Source organism: Leptodactylus fuscus, chromosome 1 (genome assembly GCF_031893055.1).
Source record: "Leptodactylus fuscus isolate aLepFus1 chromosome 1, aLepFus1.hap2, whole genome shotgun sequence".
Taxonomy (NCBI): Eukaryota; Metazoa; Chordata; class Amphibia; order Anura; family Leptodactylidae; genus Leptodactylus; species Leptodactylus fuscus.
The window spans coordinates 259,001,060-259,022,162 of record NC_134265.1 but is presented as its reverse complement, the minus strand read 5'-3'; the positions used below and the strand labels follow the sequence as shown (position 1 = coordinate 259,022,162).

Genomic DNA, 21,103 nt, shown 5'->3' with positions numbered 1-21,103 from the left:
AACCGACAAGCGTATTGTCAAAATCATGGAGGACAACCAGTACTGGATCTTTGCTATCCTTGACCCCCGGTATAAAAACAACATCTCGTCTTTTATTCCGGTAGAGGGGAGGGCCAATCGCATCAATGCTTGCCACAGGCAATTGGTGCAGAATATGATGGAGATGTTTCCAGCATGTGACGTTGGCGGCAGGGAGGACAGTTCCTCCAGTAGGCGACCAAGTTCTCACCGGTCCACACAAACGAGGGGCACACTGTCTAAGGTCTGGGACACCTTGATGGCACCCCCTCGCCAAAGTGCCGCCACAGAGGGTCCTAGTGTCACCAGGCGTGAGAAGTATAGGCGCATGTTGCGGGAATACCTTTCCGACCACAGCCCTGTCCTCTCCGACCCCTCTGCGCCCTACACGTATTGGGTGTCGAAGTTGGACCTGTGGCTTGAACTTGCCCTATATGCCTTGGAGGTGCTGTCCTGTCCTGCCGCCAGCGTCCTATCTGAGAGGGTGTTCAGTGCAGCCGGTGGCATCATCACTGACAAGCGCACCCGTCTGTCAGCTGAGAGTGCCGACCGGCTCACTTTGATAAAAATGAACCACCACTGGATAGAGCCTTCATTTTTGTGCCCACCTGTGTAAAGCACCCCAACATGAAACTCCATGTCTGTACTCAACCTCTCCAATTCCTCCGCATCCTCATACTCATCCACCATAAGTGTTGCACAATTCTGCTAATACTAGGCTCCCTCCAACATGATTTCCCCCAACTGCTGGTTAGAGGCTCCCTCCACCCTGATTTCCACCAACTCTGCTGGTTAGAGGCTCCCTCCACCCTGCTTTCCCACAACTCTGCTGGTTAGAGGCTCCCTCCACCATGAATTTGCCCAAACTGGGCTGGTTAGAGGCTCCCTCCACCATGAATTGGTCCAAACTGGGCTGTTTAGAGGCTCCCTCCACCATGAATTGGTCCAAACTGGGCTGTTTAGAGGCTCCCTCCACCATGAATTGGTCCAAACTGGGGTTTTTAGAGGCTCCCTCCACCCTGATTTCCACCAACTCTGCTGGTTAGAGGCTCCCTCCACCCTGCTTTCCCACAACTCTGCTGGTTAGAGGCTCCCTCCACCATGAATTTGCCCAAACTGGGCTGGTTAGAGGCTCCCTCCACCATGAATTGGTCCAAACTGGGCTGTTTAGAGGCTCCCTCCACCATGAATTGGTCCAAACTGGGGTTTTTAGAGGCTCCCTCCACCATGAATTGGTCCAAACTGGGTTTTTTAGAGGCTCCCTCCACCATGAATTGGTCCAAACTGGGGTTTTTAGAGGCTCCCTCCACCATGAATTGGTCCAAACTGGGGTTTTTAGAGGCTCCCTCCACCATGAATTGGTCCAAACTGGGGTTTTTAGAGGCTCCCTCCACCATGAATTTGCCAAAACTGGGCTGTTTAGAGGCTCCCTCCACCATGAATTGGTCCAAATTGGGGCTTTTAGAGGCTCCCTCCACCATGAATTTGCCCAAACTGGGCTGGTTAGAGGCTCCCTCCACCATGAATTGGTCCAAACTGGGCTGGTTAGAGGCTCCCTCCACCATGAATTGGTCCAAACTGGGGTTTTTAGAGGCTCCCTCCACCATGAATTGGTCCAAACTGGGCTGTTTAGAGGCTCCCTCCACCATGAATTGGTCCAAACTGGGGTTTTTAGAGGCTCCCTCCACCATGAATTGGTCCAAACTGGGCTGGTTAGAGGCTCCCTCCACCATGAATTGGTCCAAACTGGGTTTTTTAGAGGCTCCCTCCACCATGAATTGGTCCAAACTGGGGTTTTTAGAGGCTCCCTCCACCATGAATTGGTCCAAACTGGGGTTTTTAGAGGCTCCCTCCACCATGAATTGGTCCAAACTGGGGTTTTTAGAGGCTCCCTCCACCATGAATTTGCCCAAACTGGGCTGTTTAGAGGCTCCCTCCACCATGAATTGGTCCAAACTGGGTTTTTTAGAGGCTCCCTCCACCATGAATTGGTCCAAACTGGGGTTTTTAGAGGCTCCCTCCACCATGAATTGGTCCAAACTGGGGTTTTTAGATGCTCCCTCCACCATGAATTTGCCCAAACTGGGCTGTTTAGAGGCTCCCTCCACCATGAATTGGTCCAAATTGGGGTTTTTAGAGGCTCCCTCCACCATGAATTGGTCCAAACTGGGGTTTTTAGAGGCTCCCTCCACCATGAATTTGCCCAAACTGGGCTGTTTAGAGGCTCCCTCCAGCATGAATTGGTCCAAACTGGGGTTTTTAGAGGCTCCCTCCACCATGAATTGGTCCAAACTGGGGTTTTTAGAGGCTCCCTCCACCATGAATTGGTCCAAACTGGGGTTTTTAGAGGCTCCCTCCACCATGAATTGGTCCAAACTGGGCTGGTTAGAGGCTCCCTCCACCATGAATTTGCCCAAACTGGGCTGTTTAGAGGCTCCCTCCACCATGAATTGGTCCAAATTGGGGTTTTTAGAGGCTCCCTCCACCATGAATTGGTCCAAACGGGGGTTTTTAGAGGCTCCCTCCACCATGAATTTGCCCAAACTGGGCTGGTTAGAGGCTCCCTCCACCATGAATTTGCCCAAACTGGGCTGTTTAGAGGCTCCCTCCACCATGAATTGGTCCAAACTGGGCTGTTTAGAGGCTCCCTCCACCATGAATTGGTCCAAACTGGGTTTTTTAGAGGCTCCCTCCACCATGAATTGGTCCAAACTGGGGTTTTTAGAGGCTCCCTCCACCATGAATTGGTCCAAACTGGGGTTTTTAGAGGCTCCCTCCACCATGAATTTGCCCAAACTCTGCTGGTTAGAGGCTCAATCCACCCTGATTTTCAAAACAAATGTTGGTGCCAACCTCAACTTACTACAAGGGCCAAATTCACTGCTGGTGATAAGCTCTCCTCACTGCAAGTGCCAAATACACATGTTTCAAGGTGTTTTCCTACTGTCAGAGAGGTGGTATTGAGTGTGTAAAGTGTGTAGTTGTTAGGCTGTGATGTTGGGGTAATAGAGGGTCTTTGGTGTGTTAGATGCCCCCAGACATGCTTCCCCTGCTGTCCCAGTGTCATTCCAGAGGTGTTGGCATCATTTCCTGTGGTGTCATAGTGGACTTGGTGACCCTCCAGACACGGATTTGGGTTTCCCCCTTAACGAGTATCTGTTCCCCATAGACTATAATGGGGTTCGAAACCCGTTCGAACACACGAACAGTGAGCGGCTGTTCGATTCGAATTTCGAACCTCGAACATTTTAGTGTTCGCTCATCTCTAAACATGACCCATCCTCAGAGAAGTCACCACCAGAGGTATCAGGCAGTAGCTTACTTCTCTCTCTTTATTGAGAACATACGCACAATAGGCCAAACCAAGCATTCCTTTATATGGGGGAGTCATCAGAATTACCGTATGTGTGGATGCAGTGAATCTTAATATCATACTGTTATGTCATGGTCAGTCCTCCCTTATTTAGCAGTGATTTTCTTTTAGGATAATTCTGATACTTCTGACTCACACGCAGTCACATATAGCGCCGTCATATCGTGCAGTGTTTTACAGATAGTGTCAAGATGAATAGATAAAGCAGTTCTACAAAGTCAGCAACTAAACTCCATTAGGCTAAGGCCCCTCGTTGTGGAAATGCAGCTTTTTTCGCTGCAGATTTTGTTGCGTTTTTTGAGCCAAAGCCAGGGGTGGCTACAAATGGAATCACTAACATATAGGAAGCTCTTAAATTTCTATCTTCTATTCAGTCTATTCCTGGCTTTGGCTCAAAAAAACGCAACAAAATCTGCAACAAAAAAAGCTTTGTTTCTGCAATGTGGGGCCCCAGCTTTAATGGGTTTTCCCACCTCAGTAACTTACTCCCTATCCACAAGATAGAAGATAAGTTGCAGATTGGTGGAGTTCTCAGTGGTTGGATCATGAAAAACATAGGTGTTTTCCTCCCCAGTGTGAATGGAGCAGGAGTTGGAAAGGCTGTGCCTTTCTGACCACCACTCCATTCACACTGGAGAAAAAAACTTCCCAATTCTTGTGATCAGTGGGGGTTTCAACTGTTCGCTATCCTATGTATAAAAGAATAAGTTGCTGAGGTGGAAAAGCCTCTTTAATGGAGTTGACAGACAATTTATTATATTAGAACATAGAACGCTATAAATTTAGTCTTTCTCTAAAGCCCCATCCTGGCCAAATGTATTACTCTATCAGGCTATACTAATGTAAAGTGAACTATGCAGTCATGCACCGAGTGCATCATTTACTTTATTCAGCTTCTCAACATTCCCCTGGGCTGGTCACATAATCATCTGACTTATCTGTCAATTCACACAACAGCCGGTCAGTCTGCCCATCACCACAAGTTGCAACAAGCACTCTGCTAGTACCAAGAGCATTACAGCAAATATCTACTGTACATAAAAATACATGAAAATGAGGTTCTTGGGAGGCCAAGGCCATGAGAGTGCAATCATTTTAGTGTAGGGGGCAAGAGGTCACTTTGTCGTTGGCAGATGGACATAAATATAGTTTTATCAAAGTGTAAAAACCAAGAACCTAATTTGTATGTATTGTTTTATACAGTAGGCATTTGTGATAATGCTCTTGGTGCTAGCCAAGTGATATTGTGACTTGTTCTATTCACATTTATATTGCACCGGCATAGCTTGTTCATATTGTTTGGAGGAGTTGACCATTTTTGTCTGTTTGTTGCACTAGTGCTTTTGGGGTGTATGGAACCATTTTGGTCCTTACACACCACCCATCTTCCCAAGGCTGATATTAATTAGAGCAGAATATGGGTGAACTATAATTGTGCTGACCATTTTTTGTCTGTTTTCTGCAAATCTGTTTGATCAAATGACCAGCTGGGGGTGGGGGGGTTGTCATTACAGTAATATGCCGGTGTATGTTTGAACGGAGTGGGGCTTTTATTGAATGCAGTAGCAGATATGATTCACAAATTAAATAAAGACTGTTGGTTTCCCTTTTTGCACTATTTAACAGGCTTGGGATTTGTTAAATATGGTGATAAAATGAAATATCAAAATGATGCTTCAAGTCAGCACTTAATGCAAAATTACCTTGTGTCTTTATTCCTCACACAATGTCATCAAGTCACAAAGGAATATATGTGTGAATATGTACTTAAAATGAAACAAGGCTAATTATTCTTCCTCTAATGAATTACTGTATTGGTAAATACTGCTTCTAAATATATCCTTTATATTCCGGACCAGGTCTGGTATCAGATCTGTATACTTCATTACTTTTCTGAGATTTTCATTAATATTAGGTAAAACCATATTCCATATGTTGATTTTCCTATGGTATACATTTCATTACCTGCCGTAGTAAAGAATAGTATTGTTCCTTACTTCTATGCCTTGTTTTCTTCCTGCTTCTTTTTCTTTTTACTCAAGCTGAAATAAAATCACAGTGGCTGCCAAGATACTGGTGCTACTTAAATTTCTTTTACAGTGCAAGGTGGCAACCAGCCAGAAACACAATGAATGGCAACATTAAAATGTCACCTTTAATATTCCTAGGCTCACCAGAAACTAATATATGACAATTTATAATCACCCTGTCCCAGATGGTAAGAGAGAAATAATTCAGAAGCTTATGCACTAGGCGAAAGGATCTAAAGATTTTTTGAGCCACATACTGAAATATATTATTTAGCTTTTCCTTAATACCCTCAATATCTATCTATCTATCTATCTATCTATCTATCTATCTATCTCCTATCTATCTATCTATCTATCTATCTATCTCCTATCTATCTATCTATCTATCTATCTATCCATCTATCTCCTATCTATCTATCTATCTATCTATCATCTATCTATCTATCTATCTATCTCCTATCTATCTATCTATCTATCTATCTATCTCCTATCTATCTATCTATCTATCTATCTATCTATCTATCTCCTATCTATCTACCCATCTATCTCCTATCTATGTATCTATCTATCTATCTATCTGTCTGTCTGTCTGTCTGTCTGTCTGTCTGTCTGTCTGTCTCTCTCTCTCTCTCTCTCTCTCTCTCTCTATCCATCCATCCATCCATCCATTCATTCATCTACTGGTACTAGATAAATGTCCCTTTGACTGGACAAGTCCAGATATGTGGGTCAAGGATAGTTTAAGGGGTTGTCTGGGGTAACTATAAAACCCTACACTAATCTAAACACCCTCCCCGCCTACTTTCTAAATTACATAATTGATCAAAATGTATATTTACTAGAGGTGAGCAAGTACTATTCGAAACGGCAGTTTTGAGTAGCACGCACCCATAGGAATGAATGGAAGCGGCCAACAAGCAGACTTTGCCGGCAGCCGGCCGCTTAACCTCCTGCGTGCCGGCTACGTCCATTCATTCCTATGGGTGCGTGCTATTCAAAACTGGAGTTTTGAATAGTACTTGCTCATCTCTAATATTTACCCATATCCCTGAGGCAGTCAGGGACATTTGCTGATTATCCGGTGACAATCCGTTTCCCCATTTCTGGAAACAGATTGTCACTACTATTCCCCCCATCCACTCCATCATACTTACCCATTTTCTTCCTGTCTAGGCTTCCTTTTGCGGTGAACAGAACCTCTATCTTCCTTGACATTAGCACGCGCTTGTGCCACAGAACCAGAGTCTTGGCTTAGCACTGGAGCCTACACTACATTTCTATTACAAAAGCTGGGAACCTACACAACAGACATGTATTGAAGGCTGAGGCACAGTGCTGCGCACTTGTAGTCAAAAGATAGGAGGAGCTGTTCCCTGCAGAAGGAAGATAAGAAAAAGACAGGTAAAGTTTGATAGGGTACGGGAGTGGGCTGAGTGAGTTGGGAAGGGCTAGCAGTGGGGGGAATAGAGTGCTAGAGAGGGAGGGTGGAGGAGTGAGAGGGATATAGTGTGAAAGCCTACAACTCTATAATGCATTGCATCAGCTAAGGCAGCAGGAAGCTACACCCTGTAAACAAATGCAGAAGATGCTAGGAGCTCCTAGAGAATCCCAGAAATCATTCAAAACACTGCTGAAGGTATTTGGGTGCACTTATTAACCCATTAATAGCACTAAGACCTTTTTTAAAAATAAATAAATAAATATTGCCCGGAAAATACCTTTAACTTTTTAAAACAATATTGTTCTGTTATTCAACAAATTCCTGTATCTATCATGATTTATCCATATATGGGTAAGACTACACGTTCAATCTCTTTCTGAAGTTTTTGAAGAAATTGAACAAAGAGTAGATCCAGCCTCCTGAAAAGGACATGGCAAAGGGGCCGTTTACTGGTGTAAATAATTCCTGAGATCTACATAAGTGATTCCTGAGATCTTTGCCAGATATGAGCTATTGTATATTTCGGTGCAGGCACTTTATTTATGACGAGGAGTGAGCCTTGTCATAAATGAGGCACATGGTCCTGCATTTTCCCAAGAATGGTTGGAAATCCGTATTTGCATGCAGTGAGACCATTTTACTGTATGGGACAACTTTTTTCTATGTTTGGCCCATTTATGTCCCCTGCTGTAAAGTCTTCATTAAGTAATGCCTGTCGTTAATAAATAATAACTCAAAGATTTCAAAAAGAAGAAAATTAAAGGTGAGTTTTCTATGACCTACCAGGTAACGCTCTGTGCTGGTCAGAGTCTGGATAACACAATATGTGAATGTCCTCCTGGTGACTGCAGTCATGCTTGCCCCACTCATGCTTAGTACACTGAGTGAGCGAGGGCTCTTTGCCAGTACAGGTTACATCATCCAGCCAGATAATACTTGTGCTCTCCTCAAAATCAATATCCAGTAAAATCTTCCCATATCTAAGAGATAAAACACAAACAGTACAATATTTATATAATATACTATATATATATATATATATATATATATATATATATATATATATATATTAACACAAGGTAAATGATAGAGTACATTTTACAGTTCTATTCACCATCTTTTACACATTGCAGTTAAGAAGAGACAATTGGCACTTCGTGGTCCTTTAATATTGTAAAGAGCTTTTGGCCAGGCTCTGGTTCAGCTGGCGGCTATTATTCCCCATCATCCTATACACTAATATATACTATGCATGTTTTCTGAATGAGAAGAGGGGAGTGAGCGACTGTGGTTTATCTTCCCTAAGATAACTGAACCGAAATTCAAGTTTAATGTGCCCAACCCTCCATTCCCTTTACATCATCCAAAGAATAGACAGTTCGCCGGTCCCATCAAAATTGGAAGGATTGGCTGAATTTATTCTAATGTGTATGGGGGTCTCTAGCCATGTTATCCCAGTTTTTACTATAAGAACGCTTCCCCTTTACTTTCTGTTGTAAATGATATCATTCATTACATGTTTGCCCACTCCTCTCACATAACACTGCACTGCTGATTCCATGTCATTAACAATCATTTCCTGAAATCCTTTGCACTGCGGTGAACATTCAACTCCTCCAAGTTTATTCTACCCTAATGTACAGCATAACTAGTTGTATAAATGAAATCTATTACCATAAAACATCTTACAATATCAAAGAACATTTTCCGAGGGTTTCCATTATCTTCAGTTAACAGCATTACAATGTTACATTATCAATGTTTTTCATTATCAGTGACTAAATACATTGACTAAATGCATGAGTCTGGTGAATAACACTTACTTTCAAAGGAAAAAAGTTATAAAATTCCTAATCTTTTGTAGACATAATCTTCACATTCACACACAACAGTATATACATTCATTGACCAGATAAAAAGGCATGAGGCTGAATGTGGAGACTTGTAAGTGGGGGGCTCTATGAACATAAATATAAGCGTGAAAGTATCATTGTTCAAGATGAATACGCAAGTGGTCATTGTGGGTGGCGTAGTCCTCTAAAACATGTGGTGTAAGACCTTTACACCCGCTAATGTCTGCACTCTTAAGTAATGACTCTTCCTTTTGTTTTACATTCTATTTTACAAGAATTTCTCAGCATGTTGTACACTGGCATTTTGGGTTATTTGCTTCTAACTTTCTCTTGAGTAACATATATTTCAGCAGATGACCGGCTACGCTAACATTGTAGATGTATTTTTTTATGCAACAGGTTGATTTAGACAAGAAGATCATGTAGACATAAAATCAAATTTCACCACTAAAAAAAACTGATGCTGAAGTCATCCAGAATTTACAGTATTTGCCCTTATACTTGCTCTCTATCTTTTTACCTCTCTATTAAAATTATCGACTGTTATTATATTAAAGTGCACATTTAATGGCAGTGAGTTGAGTTAGTGGTCTTTTTTATTTTATGGTATATCAATGTTGGACAAGAACACATAACTGTATACACTCTTAAAGGGAGTCTGTCACCAGGGGTAAATTAGCAACACAGATAGATCAGGCTCACCTAAATGTAGCACTTTTTACCCATGAAAATTTCATAAGATATTCATTTAATTTACAATATGCAAATTAGCAAAATGGAACACCAGTGGCTCCTTTGCTTCAAACGGCTACACCCCACACAGCCCAGGATTGTCCTCCTTCACCCTTCCTTTTTTTGAGTGACAGGGCCAGGGAGCTAAGCTGAAATCTCACCTGGACATGTCAAAGAAGGAAGGAGTAAAGGAGGGCGCATTAGCACAGTGTAATGTGTAGCCATGGAGCCGCCCTAGATGCTCTAGACTGCTCATCTGCATATTCTGAAATAAATGAATATCTCGGGAAGGGAAGCGCCAACCACACAGGACCAATTGTGGGCTGCAGTGCAGATTGCATGGATCAATATCCCTCCAGAATTCTTCCAACACCTCGTGGAGTCCATGCCTCGTCGTCTTGCTGCAGTTATCGGGGTTTGTGGAGGGGCGACCCACTATTAACGGTGCACCGGTACCTTCCCATGACTTTCGGTCATTCAGTGTATAAGTTCTTGCATATGAGGAATAGCCAAGGAATTCCAGTTGTATTGGAGACCAAACATATCACTTATCTTGCTACTAGTCTCATTTGTTCCCATTACAAATTTTCTCTGGTTATGGCAGAATGTCATAGCCCATGAGTTGCATAGTAACTCAAATATTCTGCTCCAGAAACTGTACATTTGACAATTCTTCCACCAGAGATAATACAAATCTCCATCTAACCATGCATTCTCCATTATAATGCAGATTGATATTTTGCACACAAAATTTCAGTAATGGAAATGTATGTGAATCTTTTTTTGCAGTTTCAAATTGATCAATATAGAATAAATACTTGGAAGGGAATCCTACCAACTAGGTCAATTCCAAATAGGAGAATTCCCATTAGAGATCTTTCTCCAATCCATGTTCACATTTAACCTGACCATTACACTTCTCATTGTATATTGATGATAACCCTCTACAGCAGGATACATTTCTTCTCAAATCAGTGTCCATTTTTAAGGTTTCCCCTCCTTTTAGGAATTTTACCCAATAAATCACATTTTCAGATCACGCTTTGTATTTGCATATATGATAGATAAACTGATGACTTTATGAATTAAGATTTTATATTTTTTTGGCCACGTTTACAGTGCTTACTCGGCTATATAGGCTTGCTACTGAAGGGCGTTCAGTAAATATAGTTTATTTTTTCTATAATGAAACATAATACAATATTCCGATATACTTTCTATATCAAGTGCTCACAGCTTTCAAGATCTCTGCTCGCTCTCATTGATGATAAACATCTGTCTTGGTCATGGGATGGACACACAGATGCAGCCAGTGTTTGACTTGGATATCCAGGGTCCACCAGTAAAATTCATTATCCATGCACAATGGCACCCATTAATGATTTCCCAAAAAAGAGCAGACATAGATATTTTTTAAGTAGTAGCTTGCTGCCACATCCTTTCCTTGCACTGCTGCTGTATTGCTAGTGCTGTCAGTAGCCTGCAGAATGACTTCCTGGGTTTTCTTAGTTATCTGAGCTGAGGTTACACATAACATTAACCAAACTATAAAATCATTAATAATCAAATTAATTAATCATTATTAATTAAACTATTAATCATTTTTATTAATAATAATAATAATAATAATAATAGTTGTTATTAATAATAATACAATTATAAAATAATTAATTAAATGATCCAACCAGTTTAATATATGGACACACAGACTGGTTGAGGTGCTGTATTCTGTGTATATCAAGGACGAAGCATATCATAGCAAAGTATTATTGACCAAATGAACAATGGAACCATTTGAGAAAGATCGTGGAGTCTGGAAGGATTTATAGGGTAAAACTGCCTCATTTGTCACAGATACTGTCAGTACTAATTATTCTATAGCTTCAGGCCTTAATTCCAGAGATCTCATTTCCCCGGACGCAGTGCTGGTGTAACTGGTGCTAACATTAATGTCATCTTCATTACGTTATAGCTTAAAGATCTGTAATAAGGTTAGGTAGATTTCAATGCGTTGGGTCATTGCTGGTGCTAAACTCCTGATGTTAGACATGTTCTAAGATGTATTTAGTGGGTAGATTTTTCTCTGTATAACATTGTTCTTTGTGGCACATTTCTGTCCTATGTCATTTGTTATTGATGTGTAGTGGTGTGACATGACTAAAATAGATAAATGCACAAAGGTCATATTTGAGTCCCTATTTTAATGTGATTATAGATGTAGGACTGAGTGACTACTACCCACAGCCTACTGAAATAACTGTAAAATAGGGCCTGTCAGCTCTCCTGACATGTCTATGCTGGTAATTGGTTGTATTCCTCATAGAAAAAAAACTATTCTGAAGTTTGCCTCCTTATAATGCCATTTTTTGTTCCTCAGTTATTCCTCCTAGAAATGTATGACTATATTGATAGCTTGGTGTTGCTAGTTGGGGGAGGAGGGGGGTCCCTACATTCTAACTCTGCCCAATCAGTGATGACAGAATGAGACACACCTCTTTGACTAGAGGAATGGTAACACTTTGTTCACATTGTAGAATATGAAGAAGGATTAGCCCTAGACACAAGGGGACTTAGCGTGAGCCTCAGAATCAGCAGGAACATGGAGTAGGATGCTTTTTTACAAACATCATGAAAAAGAATAGTTCGGCCCTGCCACCCATTGAAAACAAGACACAATCTGCTCAAAATCAGCTGCAATTTCCATCATGTGAGCCTAGACAATTTATTTCTAAATACTGAGGCGGAAATCACAATGCAGAGCTTTAAGAAAAAATGTTCCCGAATTGTTATTTCATGAAGAATAGAAGTATTTACTAAAATAGACACGTCAGGAGAGCTGAAAGGTCCTCTTTTACAGTTGTTGCTGCAGATTGAAGCAAGGAATCACTCAATCCTACATCTATAACAATTATATTAGAATGGGGCACAAGTGACAATAATAGAAATTTGTAATGTGCTTTTCTCACACAAGGGACTCAAAGCGCAGGGCGCTTAATTCACTTAATTATACTGCTAATTGCTTACCTTTTGCATAGTAATTTTGTATCAGTTCTAACATGATTCTCTGTGACTGTGTGATTCTAATTTACTTTTTACCTCACTTCCCCATGGTATGTGCCTATATTTATTTGGCTATATATTCCTGGGTCACTCCACCCCTTGGAATTGTGATTTCGTGTTTTATGGATATTACCGTATATACTCGAGTATAAGCCGACCCGAATATAAGCCGAGGCCCCTAATTTTACTACAAAAAACTGGGAAAACTTATTGACTCGAGTATAGGCCGAAGGGGGGGGGGGGGAATGCAGCAGCTACTGGAAAATTTCAAAAATTAAAATGGTCGGAGTTTTTGGGTGCAGTAGTTGCTGGGTGCTGGGGAAGGGGAGGGGTATTTTGGTTGTCTGTCTGCCCCTTCCCTGAGCTTGAGGACTTAGTTTTTTTCCTCCACTTGGAATTCAGCCTGGCTGAATATAGGGTATCTGCAGTGCTCCTATTAACCCCTTCCTGACGGAACAGGAGCACTGCAGATACCCTATATTCAGTAAACTGGGCACTTTCAGACACAGGGATACCTAATGTGTATGTGTTTCACAGTCATTTTCTACTTTTGTATGTATTCTAGGGAAAGGAGGGATTTAGAACTTTTATTGACTTTATTTTCTATTTATTTATTTTTTTTAAAGCTTCTTTTTTCACTATTTTATGGGAGATTCTATACATTACAATTGCAGCTGGTCATACACCCCCCCCAAAATATATATATATATATATATATATTTTTTTTTTTTTTTTTTTTTTTTTTTTTTTTTTTTTGCTTGACTCGAGTATAAGCCAAGGGGGGCTTTTTCAGCACCAAATCTGTGTTCAAAAATTCGGCTTGTACTCGAGTATATACGGTATATCCTTGTTTCCCCATCATTTTTGTATGTATGTATATGTCTTTTAATATGAATATTTATATTTTCGGATGTGGATTTTTTTTCTGATTAAGGGCATATATCTGCAAAATTAATAGTCTGCTAAATTCAGCACAGTGTTGACTTTGCAACTGTACAGACTTAAAGAGGACCTTTCATCAGATCGGGCACAGGCAGTTCTATATACTGCTGGAAAGCTGACAGTGCGCTGAATTCAGCGCACTATCGGCTTTCCCGATCTGTGCCTGGTGTAAAGCGCTATCGGTCCCGTTACCATAGCGCTTTACAGTCAGAAGGGCATTTCTGACACTTAGCCAGGCACGCCCTTCTGCCCAGCAGCACCTATCGCGCTGGGCGCTGGGCAGAGGGAGGGGGCGTTCGTCCCCGCTCCACAGTACAGCGCCATAGGCGCTGCTGGGCAGAAGGGCGTCCCTAGCTAACTGTCAGAAACGCCCTTCTGACACTAAAGGGCTACGGTACCGGGACCGATAGCGCTTTACCCCGGGCACAGATCAGGAAAGCCGACACTGAATTCAGCGCACTGTCAGCTTTCCAGCAGTATATAGAACTGCCTGTGCCCAATCTGATGAAAGGTCCTCTTTAAATACAAAGGAGCAGCAGGCCTTCTCTATTACTCAGGTATCAGCTAGTGATGTCTGCTCAAGACCTGCTGCATCCATCTGCAGAGGAGAATGATCACAGAGCTCCGGGGGATGGGTAAGTGGGGTTTGTTTTTATTTTTATACAGCACAACTACAGTGTGGGGCCACTGGGGAACATTGTTAGTTGTCAGGGGGCCACTGGGGAACAATGTTAGTTGTCAGGGGGACACTATTAGTTGTCAGGGGGCCACTGGGGGACATTATTAGTTGTCAGGGGGCCACTGGGAGACCTTATTAGTTGTCAGGGGACCAGTGGTAGAAATAATTACTTGCCATTATTAGTTGTCAGAAGGTGACTGGGGGACATTATTACTTAGACCTCTTTAAATTTCTGTGCATGAATATTCAATGAGCAGCATCAAAAGGTATGTGTGGACTCGTGTGTAGCCTCCCTTTTGAGAGTTATTCTGGTATGGAAAAATAGACTGACAGACTCCCTTTAAAGGGGTTACAAGTTCCAGTTACAAGTTACTCACTATCCACAAGTGGGACATTCATTCTCTATAGCACTGCAGACGATAGGTAAGTTGTTCACTCAACTATCTCCTGAAGTCCCATAGAAGTAAATGGAGCAGCCGAGTGTGTGCAGACAGTTACTATTGATAGATCTGCAAGTTATCCACTATTTAGGGTGAGTGTATAAGGGAACTGTAGTCAAGTAGTTATGAAAACTTTAGTTGCCGCTGGAGTTCCAAAATACTGGCAACAGCAGAGGAAATGTAGTGGTGTGCTGCAGATAGGCAAGTGAAACCATGAAAACCTATGTATTTTCAAGTTAGACAACTTCTACTTTGCATTAACAGGTGGTAGTCAAAATCTTTAGATTCTTGGATAGCCTTTCAAAATGACAAGCTGGTGTCTGGTATATATTTGCTAGACCTGTTTTCTAGTTGATAATAGACAAGAAATGATTCTTACTTATATCCCAGCTGACGGCATACAACTTGTGTATTCAGCTCTGTCCACTCATCGTCACATACTGTCCCCCACTGTGAATTATGGAACACCTCCAAACGTCCTTCATGGCTACTTTTACCACCCGCTAGTCTAATGGAGCCATCTGTATGAAAAATATAGAGATAGGCAGTATTATTTATGGTCCATTGACACACTCGATAGAACATATAACAATATCATAGGTTGCCAGACTAAACATCCAGCCAATATTTATGTGATAGGTTAGTTCTTAGATAAACTGGAGAATTATAGTAATGGCATGTTTATTTTGCCGACCCCTGGGGCTTCTAAAAGCACGTGATTCCTTGTTGCATTGTTTCATGGTCTCTTTGTGCTTTCAATTATAAGGATATTTCCTACAGGACAATGCACAGGCACACAAATCAATATTCTCTTTGTACTGTTTGTGGAACATGACAATGGCTTCTGTAACTGTCACTAATGTGTAAGGTTTATAGACAAAACCACTTAAGGCTAAGGCCCCACATTTTTCCCGCAGTGCTTTTCAAAGTTTGCAGAGCTTTCATTCGCAAATGTTCTGCTTCTGTTATAACTATAGGGAAATCGCTGTGTTTTCATAGGCATAATTGATATGCTGCGCTTTCTAAATGCTACGGTTTTGGAAATAACTGCATTTCTGCTGCAGGTATTTGTTGCAATGTGTGGATAGGATTCACTAGAATTCACTTTGCAGGTACTTTAAAATGTCATGGTTTTTGCTGCGCCGTTTCCGCCACAGCCAAACAGTGGTTTTATGCCACATGGGGCCCCACCACTCACGGCGTTTTACAGTCCCTGGAAAGTGGATGGAATTCTAGTGAATCCCATCGACACATTGCAGTATTTCTACTGGGGGTATTTTTTGCAATTTCCAAAACTGTCACAGTTTTGGAAATCATAGCAAGTTAATTATACCTACGGAAAAGCTGGAATATAGGCATAATTGATGTAGAAAGTCCATAGAGGGAAACACTCTGCACTTTCTGTGAAAAGCAATGCAGGAAAAACCGCAATACATTTCCGCTGCGGTTTTCCCACAGCGCTTCTTGGCTGTGAGCACTCTACGTGGAGCTTTAGCCTAAAATAGACAACAAACTAATCTGCTACCTGCAATTGGTGTACAGGAAACGCCTGCATCTTCCTTGTGTCCACAGTTGTGTTCTCCCCAAGAACTTCGTTGACACTCTTCTATAGACAGCTCATTTCCGGTGCACTGTACTTCATCCAGAAGAATTTGACCTGCCCCTTCTCCAAAATGAGCCTGAGTCCAGGCTTTAGCAACACCCCTGTTCAGAACATCAAAAGTAAAATTACTTCACTATTAGTAGCAAAATACGACAAAATAAAATAAAAATTAGCAAATGATATATGGTAGGCTATAGTACCTATTATGACAGAATATTATATATTATTAATAGCATATTCTTGAAGACTTTTTTTCAGGTACCTGTTTATATATGAAGATCATTTGAAAGTGTTGGTAAATTAATATAAATCTGCAGAATTTGCCAATTCCGGGTTATAGACCAACTACACTGCTCAAAAAAATAAAGGGAAGACTTAAAGAGGACCTTTCATCAGATCGGGCACAGGCAGTTCTATATACTGCTGGAAAGCTGACAGTGCGCTGAATTCAGCGCACTATCGGCTTTCCCGATCTGTGCCTGGTGTAAAGCGCTATCGGTCCCGGTACCGTAAGGCTTCACAGTCAGAAGGGCGTTTCTGACACTTAGCCAGGGACGCCCTTCTGCCCAGCAGCGCCTATCGTGCTGTGCTCTAAGACTGGGGAGGAACGCCCCCTCCCCTCCTGATAATACTTGTCTATGGATGAGCTGTGTGAGCAGAGGGAGGGGGCATTCCTCCCCACTCACACAGTACAGCGCGATAGGCGCTGCTGGGCAGAAGGGCGTCCCTGGCTAAGTGTCAGAAACGCCCTTCTGACTGTAAAGCGCTACGGTACCAGGACCGATAGCGCTTTACCCAGGGCACAGATCGGGAAAGCCGACAGTGCGCTGAATTCATATGCCCGATCTGATGAAAGGTCCTCTTTAAATAACACATCCTAGATATGAATGAATTAAATATTCTCGTTGAATACTTTGTTCTGTACAAAAGTTGAATGTGATGACAAGAAAATCACACAAAAATCATCAATTCAAATGTATTAACCAAATGAGGCCTGGATTTAGAGTCACTCTCAAAAGTGAAAAAACACACTACAAGCTGATCCAACTTTGATGTATTGTCCTTAAAACATGTCATAATGAGGCTCAGTAGTGTGTGTGACCTCCACGTGCCTGTATGACCTCCCTACAACGCCTGGGCATGCTCCTGATGAGGTTGCGGATGGTCTCCTGAGGGATCTCCTCCCAGACCTGGACTAAAGCATCTGCCAACTCCTGCCAAACATAGGATGGTGTTTCCAACCCCCCTATTCCATTTATTCAGGTGTCTCCATACCTTTGAAGCACCCTGTAGTTTTATTTTATTACATTATCTTACAATTATTACTATAGTGGTTTTTTAATTACTTTAGAATATAGTTTACAAATTATTTTAGCAGGCTAGTATTATTTCACTAATTCTGGTGAATAAATCTGACTCATTTCAAGTTCTCTGTGATCGATGCAACATAACATACGTGTAGACCTAGGTTTGACAATACCATATAGTAAAACAGTGGAATGCTCCAGTAAACCCAACTTATTTTTATATTTTTCCCCAATGGCTTTATCTAAATTGACGTCCTGTGCTATATGCAAATGTGTCCACCTGTTGCAGCACAGACCCATCAGTCACACATCATGAACAAAACAGCAACAGATGGACCCAACTTCAGCCTATTATACTGCTGCCTATTCCTGTATGGAGATAATAGTAGTGTTCATTACCTGATAATCATAGTTCATTTTCTTGCTGACAATATTTTTTTGACAAATAGTTAAGAAAAGGATGTCATATGTTCTCCATTAACCACTGCCAAAACTGTAATAAAATATCCTCTTACCTGAGAGCTAGAAGCTAAAACTTAACCTTCCTGGGTGCTCAAGATTATTTGTCTTACGACATAGTTGGTTAATTGGAATACATTGGCTGTTGGCAACCTTGGTTTTTGTGAGACAAACAATTAAGGTTAAATTTTAGCTTTTAACTCTCAGGTCAAGTCATAATATATGTAATGATTTTTCATTTATGTAAAAAAAAAAAACTTGGCCTATCCAGAATTTAGTGAATTTTCAAAAGTGTAAGAAAAGTAACAGCATAAATTTGGAGAACACCTGGAAAAATGTGGTCGTTCCAAAAACAGTATAATGTCAGACATGGGGAAAAGCATCAGTGTCAGGAATTATTAGAGATGAGCGAACAGTAAAATGTTTGATGTTCGATATTCGTTTCGAGTAGCACCTCAATATTCGACTACTCGAATCGAATATCGAACCCTATTATAGTCTATGGGGGAAAATGCTCGTTTCAGGGGTAGGCAACATTTGATCAAATTATACTTACCAAGTCCACGAGTGAGGGTCGGGCTGGATCCTCCGAGCAGTCTTCTCCTTGCAGCGTCCCCGCAGCGTCTTCCGGCTCTTCATTCACTCTGCCAGGCATCGGGCCTGGGCAGAGCTGACTGCGCATGCCCACACTACAAGCAGACATGCGCAGTCGGCTCTGCCCAGGCCCGATGCCTGGCAGAGTGAATTCAGAGCCGGAAGACGCCACAGGGAAGCTGCACGGAGAAGACTTCTAAAAGTAGAAGAAGAACCAGCGTTGATTGGCCGACTGTATAGCATTCGTCCAATCAATGCTGGTTCTGCATTGAACTTTTACATTCGAATAGCAAGTGGTACTCAATTGAGTACAAGTATTTCAAATACCGTAGTATTCGATCGAATACCTACTCGCTCATCTCTAGTAATTATCTATAATTGTTAATTCCTTCAATGTGATTGAATCTTTATATCTAATTTTAGATGAAATACAATAAAATGGTTTCATATCTTCTCTTCCATGGTTTATCTATTGTACTATAACTATGTTGTACAGTGCATTTACACACTTGGGAACATCCGCTAGTTGTATCATACTGTACCTATTTATGAATCATACTTTCCATGTGGGTGTATTTATCCATTTAGGTTTACAGAACTGTGTCATGTGACGTTCACAAACTGTCAGGAAGTTTAGCCACATTATTTCATTTATGCTAAAATATGTGTTTAACTGTTCCAAGTGCTGATATATTCCTGAATCGCATCAGATCAGTCCAATAATAACATTGTTACAGATAGCAAAAAGAAAAACAGTTTTCTATTATTATCACAGATTAATCATCCCTTAATACAAGTGGTTTTGTAACAGTATGTAGATTTCCCATGGATGCAGCATAATATAAAGGCATGGATATGGGGGCAATATTTTTTAGTAAAAATAATAAATAAAACTCATTCTTTTTACGACGATTCCCATCTCATCAATATATTAGCTTGCAGTATTACACAGTTTCTGTAAATCCCTTTCACTTGTACATTATGGGACTTACAGAAACTTGATAGCATAGTCAATCTACCATTTCCTTATTCCAGGCCACCACATAACACTTCTCAGGGCGGGTTCACACCTGCACCCGGTCTCCACTTTTCAGGTTTCGGTCTTCTGGACAGGAGACGGAAACCAGCAGTTGCTTTTCAAACCCATTCATTTGAATGGGTTTGCAAAGTGTTCGCCTGTGAGCGCCCATGAGCGTCTTCTGGTCTCCGTGGCAAAAACGTTTTTTTTAACTGAACACAAAGTCAGTTATGCAAGACTTTGTGTCCAGTTAAAAAAAACAAAAAAAAAACAGTTCACTGTGGAGATCGCTGCCCAATACGTGTCCAGCTGTCACCAAATAAGAGGAAGATGAGACTCCACGGAATGTTATACCCCAAACCAACTGCCCCGCACCACCCCACCTCCCCATATAGCGGTCACCAACTAAGAAGAAGACGAGAATCCATGCACTGTTATACCCCAAACCACCACCCCACCCATACCCACCACTCACCCACCCGAATCCAACCCCCACACACACACACACACACACACACACACAATCTACTAGCTTTGGCAATGCCAAATATCTATTCGGACGTGCCAATAAAGCTTTTTGATTTGATTTGTTTCGCCGCGGAGACCAGAAGACGCTCACAGGCGCTCACGGGTGGACATTGACTGCTGGATTTCCGTCTCCTATCAGGTTTTCTTGGGCAGAAGACGGAAACCCACAAAGTGGAGACCGGGCACAGGTGTGAACCCGTCTTCACAGACAATGCTACCTTCCACACTGATGGACTAGGATTCTGGTTCCTCGCGAGAAGGTAACTCTCAAAAAGGCGCATAGGCTGCTATTCAATAGAGACCCCTTTCCTCAGCATAACCCCTGTCATACCACATCCTGTGTAGGATGAAACCATGGGTCATGCTAAATTAACATCTCCTGTGGTACAACACATAGGTGCAGTTTTGCCTTACACTTTGCACCTGCAGCAAAACATAGCATTTAGCTTATTGGGGCAGCTCAATGGTGAGCAATGGAGTGCTGGATTCATAGATCAGACTTTGAGAAAGGAGGTCATCCGAAACGCGTCAGTCTGACACCATATCCTTGTTACGTGTTCTGAAGATTTTTAAACAATAAAGAAGAAGATTCCATTTTCCACATGATTTGGCTGGATTTACCTTTTATTTGTGGATTTACTGTCACGTTTTGAACCGAGGAAGCTATATTTCCGAGCCCAAGTCTGAATAAGGACATTGAGTGGAAACTGCAATCGGAATTCCAAATTATGACTACAAGTGGCTGAGTATTTTTCCTTTTTCCCCTTTTTTCCTGCTATGCTTCATAGATCTATGCCATTTAGGGACTGCAGTAGTTTTGTGATATAACTTACACCATTTTATTGTACATGCTCCACAAGCAGGTTGCAAAGGCTGAAACGCACATTTTTGTCAATTTTGGTTAGTATATGTAGGCAAATATGTTGACGCTATATAAGTAACGCTAGGTTCACACCTGTGTTCGGGTTTCTGTTCATGAGATCCACATGGGGACCGCACGAATGGAAACCTAATCCACTTAAAAAA

The 21,103-nt window shown here is 41.6% G+C and overlaps 1 protein-coding gene across 2 annotated transcripts in view; it reads right to left on the bottom strand.

The window, feature by feature from the left end:
* PRSS12 (serine protease 12) overlaps nucleotides 1–21,103 on the bottom strand; it is a 147,582-nt gene that overhangs the window by 86,698 nt on the left and 39,781 nt on the right. For both annotated transcript variants that reach the window (XM_075286142.1, XM_075286148.1), the window contains exons 5-7: nucleotides 16,094–16,272; nucleotides 14,948–15,089; nucleotides 7,646–7,842 (exon numbers count right to left, since the gene is read on the bottom strand). In XM_075286142.1, coding sequence (XP_075142243.1) covers nucleotides 7,646–7,842; nucleotides 14,948–15,089; nucleotides 16,094–16,272 — 518 coding nt within the window. The remainder of the gene's footprint in view (nucleotides 1–7,645; nucleotides 7,843–14,947; nucleotides 15,090–16,093; nucleotides 16,273–21,103) is intronic.